This window comes from Helianthus annuus, chromosome 1, assembly GCF_002127325.2.
Source record: "Helianthus annuus cultivar XRQ/B chromosome 1, HanXRQr2.0-SUNRISE, whole genome shotgun sequence".
Taxonomy (NCBI): domain Eukaryota; kingdom Viridiplantae; phylum Streptophyta; class Magnoliopsida; order Asterales; family Asteraceae; genus Helianthus; species Helianthus annuus.
Window position 1 is genome coordinate 74,087,346 of NC_035433.2, and position 6,103 is coordinate 74,093,448.

At 33.1% G+C, this 6,103-nt stretch overlaps 2 protein-coding genes across 2 annotated transcripts; both read right to left on the reverse strand.

The window, feature by feature from the left end:
• Positions 1-698: 698 nt before the first annotated feature.
• On the reverse strand, positions 699-1,272 carry LOC110936998. The gene is made up of 2 exons (XM_022179412.2): positions 1,034-1,272; positions 699-963 (listed from the first exon to the last, which is right to left on the reverse strand). Exons 1-2 carry the CDS (start codon positions 1,250-1,252, stop codon positions 835-837), a joined length of 348 nt encoding a protein of 115 aa, XP_022035104.1. The 5' UTR covers positions 1,253-1,272; the 3' UTR covers positions 699-834.
• A 7-nt stretch (positions 1,273-1,279) lies between these two features.
• LOC110908708 lies at positions 1,280-5,346 on the reverse strand. The gene is made up of 9 exons (XM_022153708.2): positions 5,325-5,346; positions 3,189-3,543; positions 2,894-3,109; positions 2,712-2,804; positions 2,481-2,603; positions 2,039-2,404; positions 1,773-1,859; positions 1,560-1,697; positions 1,280-1,474 (listed from the first exon to the last, which is right to left on the reverse strand). Exons 2-9 carry the CDS (start codon positions 3,537-3,539, stop codon positions 1,301-1,303), a joined length of 1,548 nt encoding a protein of 515 aa, XP_022009400.1. The 5' UTR covers positions 3,540-3,543; positions 5,325-5,346; the 3' UTR covers positions 1,280-1,300.
• Between the last annotated feature and the right edge of the window lie 757 nt (positions 5,347-6,103).

The window sequence follows — 6,103 nt, forward strand, 5'->3', positions numbered from 1 at the left end:
ACATAAAGTAAGGATAATATGGCTAATGATTATGTAATGCCACATAAAACTTTATGATTTTATGTGTGGCTATCATCTAACCTTTGGCCACACAAATTCATTTTGTGCATTACAGATGCTATCATTCTGTCACATAAAAAAATCAAAATAAGGATGGTGTGGCTAAAAGTTATGTAAAGCCACATGAAATTTTTTTTCTTTCTAAGTGTGGCTATTGTGTAATCTTTAGTCACACATAATATTTTTTACCCATGGCTTTTGCTAATATTTCGTCACACCAAAATAAACACAATGGCGATGGTGTGACTAATGATCAAGTAAAGCCACATAAATTTTGTAATTTTAAATGTGACAATTGTCTAACCTTTGGTCACACATAATCTTTTTTACCCATGACAATTGCTAACATTTCGTCACGGCAAAATAAACAAAGTGACGATGATGTGACTAGTAATTATGTAAAGCCACATGAAAATTTGTAATTTTACTATGTGACTATTGTTTAATCTTTGGTCACACATAATTTGTTTTTACATAACGTTTACTATGATTTTGTGACACAAAAAGATAAAATGACAATGGTGTGGCTAATGTTTATGTAAAGCCACATGAACTTTTGTGCTTTTAAGTGTGGCTTATGGCTAACCTTTAGCCACACATGTATATCCAAATAATAAAAAACAATAATAAACATGAGAAAACCTAAAACCAAATAATATTAAAATTAATAAACCAAAATCTGTGCACGATAATACCAAAAACTAAACTTCTAATCAAAAACTGTCTACAAATGTTGCAAAAGGAAATGATTGTAAACATAAAATAAGTACTAGTTTAAAGTGTTTTTCTTGTTCTTCTTGCTCCCTGTTTTTTGATGCCATCTAGCGTTGTAAAACATATCTTTTGCTTTTTAGCGACTTGAGTTGTAGAGTTTTGTGTTTGAATGCTTGATAGATTTGGTATCTGAAGCAAAAAACATGAAAACAAATATCAATAGCTAGAGTAATTAATCATATATTAATAAAGAACAAACCTTTTGGCTAGTTTTGACAAGGTATTTTGGCCAAGCAACAAAAGTATTTAGTGCATCCCCAACTGTTTTGACCTCACATGATTCTACCGGTAAAAATGCTGCTTCTTTTACAACTTTATCAATAGAAACTCTATAGCAATTATCTTGTAGTGGAACTCCATGAATGCTTTGTTTTCCCGTTGACAAATGAATTGTACCATAAGCCACACAGTTGTTCATATTTATAGTATATAGAGTACATTGATCTACAAAAAAAAATATTTTATATTAACATCTTAAGGTTAAAATCAATATAAATATGTATTTCGTAACACATACCTCTAGGACATTTGTTGAATGTGTATTATGTATATTTTCTTGTGATTCCAACTGCGATGATGTCCCAAGAAGTGAAGTCTCTTGCGTAGACAAAACATCTTTTTTTCTAGTTTTCACATTTTCCTAAAAACATTGAATTAATTAAGTTATAAAAAATCAACAATCACACATAAAAACTATAAAAAATACGAAATTGTCAAACACTTACCGTTATCATTTCTTTTTGCGCCATTTTAGAAGTGTTAGCATGAGAAGTGACTTCTGTTTGCACTACTTTACTTGATATGTTAGATGTGGTAACATTAGTATTGTCCTTTGATCCAGTACTATTGTTCATAGATTTTACCTACAATTCAAATAAATGTGTTATCAATAATTACATGGGAAATTATAAAAAAAATAATGAAATTATCATACTTACCGTTGGTGCCATTTCTTTTTGCACTATTTTAGATGCGGTAGCATTGGCCTTATGCTTTGATCCGTCATGTTTATCCAAAGAATTTACCTACAAAATGTAACAAGGAAGCAATACAGATAATACGATTCGATAAAACAGGGAAAATTTCTAAAATTGTAATGCACATGGTAAATTTATATAAATAGGTTGCTATTTATGGTAGCTAACAATGGTTAACATTTGAAAACTATTAAGGTATTAATTTGCTAATAAAATAAGTCACTTACTTGTGTTTGTGACATTTTGTCTGCAGATAATGAACATATTTGTACAGTTTGTCCTTGTGCAGCCAGATGAGCTAAAACTTGATTAAGTGTGTTATTTGTTTCTGCCATCTGCATCGAAAGGGTCTTAATTTGTTCATCTTTTTTCCCACGCTCAAGTCTCTCGTTATGTAGTTGAAACTCTAGTTGTGCAATTCGTTCTTTTGATGATCCTTTTGTTCGAGGACTCTGCCAATATCTACTAGAAGTCACTCTATAACCAACACATTTTAAATACCCACCTTTTTCTTTGCCAAATACTAATGTGAGTGCATCCGTGCCCGGATCAAGGTTCACGGATCCATCTTTAATTTGCGTTTCAGTGTCAATCTGTAGAAATTGTTAACAAATAAACATGTATTATAGTAATTAAAAATAAACAAAAAAAGTTTAAAGTTGAACTTACTATTTTTTTAGCTATGTCTTTTACATCAACATTCTTGTATTCTCCGTTTTTGTTTTCCCTTGCTTTCCTCCACATTAAAGCACGAGAGGGGATCTCATCAACTGAAAGTTCGTTATTTTGTACCTTGTAATATATACAACAAAAATAACGGACACACACATCAGACATACAAACAAAAAATCATTATAAGCACAAAAAAAAAAAAAACTTTAATTGAAGAAATGAAGTTACCAGTTTGTCTCTTAGATAAGCATACCCTCCTCGTCCCAAGTGATGTTCATAAACATATTTTGATCGTGCTGTTTTTCTCTTATTTGACACATCCTTACAACAAAATTTGTAATTATTTCATTAGAGTTTAAAATTATATTTAAAATAAAATAATGATGAACATTAGAATAAAAGATTAAAACCTTAAACTCGTCTGATTGTGTATATGTTACAAACTTGTCCCAGTCTGTTTGCTCCACCATTGAACGATACCTCTTAGGAATTCGTGCAAGTTTCTTTGGTTTACCTAAGTTAGGTACTATGTATCCCGCATACACTTTTCTTCTAAAATTTCGAAGCAGGTCACCAAGCCGAGTCATTACAAAACGCCTGCGATATGCATCAATGTCATAAAAACGCTGCAATATATAATACAAGTTGTATGTTAGTCACATGAAAATGTAAAAATACATTTATAATTAAGAGAAAAGAATTAACCGTTATTTCCTCCCACAATTTATCCTTTACTTCTGTTGGCACTGTTTTCCACGCTAAAAACCTAAATCCGACATATTCTCTTACTAGGTCTCCCAAAAAACTAGAAAATTCTGATCTATATTCCCCAGAAAACTTCTCCAATTCATCAAATGTAACTTTGTGTTTTTTTCCACCCGAGTTTGTAAATGCTGTTCGCATTTTTGGTAACCTGGTCAACCCCCTCTTCGGTGTTTTTGTTTTGTGTGCTGTCAAATCCATATCCGAGAAATCGCTTTCAGATTCACCTGTCAAATCCCTATCCGAGAAATCGCTTTCTTCTTCAACTTCCATGATTTCTTCTTCAACTTCCATGATGCTAGAAATGAGTTTGACAAAAGTTGTTATTATATACAATAAAGAGAATGAATAAATTTTCCATAAATGAGAACTGGAACCAGACCGTTTAAAACTGGTTTGGAACCGGGTTAAACGGTTCTTGTTAGAACGGGTTGTCAACGAAATCTCAAATTAACTAATTTACACCCCTTTTCACTTCAACATTTTTAGAACAGCCTAGTGCTATTAGGTGGGCTGGTTTTTGCTTTTGAACATATTAAAATAAATATGCGAACTTATAAAACATAACAATATCAAACAACGAAGTAGGGGTGAGCAAAAGGTAAAACCCGACCCTACCCGACCATTACCCGACCCGACCCGAGAACCGATCAAACATAAAATGCAGAACCGATTCACTACCCTAAATATAGGGTCGGTTCCGGTCCATAGGTCAAAGTCGGGTTTCACCATGAAAAGAACCGAGAACCGACCCGACCCGACCCTATTTTATATGAAAAATTGGAACCGATCTAAATACCTAGGTACTTAGGTTCGGGTCGGGTTGGGTATTTTTCGGTTCGGTTCTCGGTTATTTTCGGTCCGGACCTAAACTTGCTCACCCCTACAACGAAGTTCCTTTAATTATAATTATCAAACAACGAACTTGTTTTACATATTAAAACCAAACATCAAAGATCATATACTTTTAAAAATCAAACAGCGTACTTCATTTGCTTTTCAGCATCAAACAGCGAAGTTCAGTTGCTTTTCAATAGGAAACAGCGAAGTTCATTCAATTTTTAATACAAAACAGCGAACTTCTATTAGTTTTTAACATGAAACAAGAACTTGTTAACTTATTTTTATGAAACACGCCCACATCGTGTCATCTTTTTGTTTCACAAACAAAACCAATGCTCCCCACGATTGTCAAGAAATCTTGAAGTTACGTATCTAGTGCATGCACACTCGATGTCACTCTAGAAACAAGTATTGTAACCTGAATAGCATCTCAGACTAATAGCACAATTGATCATGATTAAAGATTAAAGAGCAGATTGTACAATGCATATACAGATGATCACTACGGGTGGTTCTGAAACTTGCTGGTAACTGTAAGTTAATACCAGAATATGAAAATTGCTAAATCGATACACTAGCACAATTGATCATGATTAAAGATTAAAGAGCAGATTGTACAATGCATATACAGATGATCACTACGGGTGGTTCTGAAACTTGCTGGTAACTGTAAGTTAATACCAGAATATGAAAATTGCTAAATCGATACACTAGCACAATTGATCATGATTAAAGATTAAAGAGCAGATTGTACAATGCATATACAGATGATCACTACGGGTGGTTCTGAAACTTGCTGGTAACTGTAAGTTAATACCAGAATATGAAAATTGCTAAATCGATACACTAGCACAATTTATCATGATTAAAGATTAAAGAGCAGATTGTACAATGCATATACAGATGATCACTACGGGTGGTTCTGAAACTTGCTGGTAACTGTAAGTTAATACCAGAATATGAAAATTGCTAAATCGATACCTACATAAGTATCTATTGCATCTCAGACTACTAGCACAATTGATCATGTGTACCCTTTAACAGATTACTGTCCACAAATCATTGAAAATTTCAAATTCAAAATCTATACAAATGGTACATATATAAGAAAATGTCATAATCGATACCTACATAAGTATCTATTGCTCTTCATCACGTTCTGATATCCAGCATTTAATAATCGTGTCAAAATCAAATGAGTAGCCTTTTATCATTTCTGATCAAAGAAACACTAACCTGGTTCCCAGTTCGATTTGACGTGGTAATATTCGATGGTCTGATAGCCTGCGATGGTAGGGTTCTATCTTCTATGCGATGATCAGATGGAGAAGTAAGATGAAGATGAAAATAGAGTCGATGGATTGGATGTGATGCGGCTGAAGAATAAAAAACTAGGGTTTTGTTAATTTGAGGGAGGGAAAGCGGAATTGGGGGCGGGAACAAAGAGCGGGGTATAGTATGTTAAAAAAATCAAAACTATATGGTAAAGCCAAATTTCAATTTTGACGGAGTTTTAGTTATACAACTGACTTTCAATATTATACTTACAACATTGAGGGAGTTTTAATAATCCAATTGACTTTCAATATTATACTTACAACATTGAGGGAGTTTTAATAATCCAATTGACTTTCAATATTATACTTACAACATGATTAATTCACGTTTTTTCCTCATAAAAATTTATTAGTTAACAATTATAATAATCATGTGGGTGGGATAGGTCCATTCACATCATCTTCAACATTATAACAAAACTTATATTACAGATGCAAAAGTGATAAAGATTTTGTAAGTTTAACCTAAAGTAAATAAAACATTAATGGTCTTTTTAGTTATAAAACACAAATGAATAATGTTAAATAAAACAAAGATGCAGAGGAATAACCGTTAGATTTCCGCCACCGGCGACGGAAAACTTCCGGCCAGCCAAGGCGGCGGCCCCGATGCTTGCGGAAAACCACGCAATTGGACAACCATGGTACAGGGTTTTTTCTCCAGAGGTCGAATCAAGG

Excerpts from the sequence above, each read along its gene's own strand:
- LOC110936998 (XM_022179412.2), bottom strand. The coding sequence starts at position 1,252 with ATGAACAACTGTGTGGCTTATGGTACAATTCATTTGTCAACGGGAAAA. Across the intron at positions 964-1,033 it reads TTGTCAAAACTAGCCAAAAG|ATACCAAATCTATCAAGCAT; the intron begins GTTTGTTCTTTA and ends TTTTTGCTTCAG.
- LOC110908708 (XM_022153708.2), bottom strand. The coding sequence starts at position 3,539 with ATGGAAGTTGAAGAAGAAATCATGGAAGTTGAAGAAGAAAGCGATTTC. Across the intron at positions 2,805-2,893 it reads CACAATCAGACGAGTTTAAG|GATGTGTCAAATAAGAGAAA; the intron begins GTTTTAATCTTT and ends TTTTGTTGTAAG. Across the intron at positions 2,405-2,480 it reads AAGACATAGCTAAAAAAATA|ATTGACACTGAAACGCAAAT; the intron begins GTAAGTTCAACT and ends CAATTTCTACAG.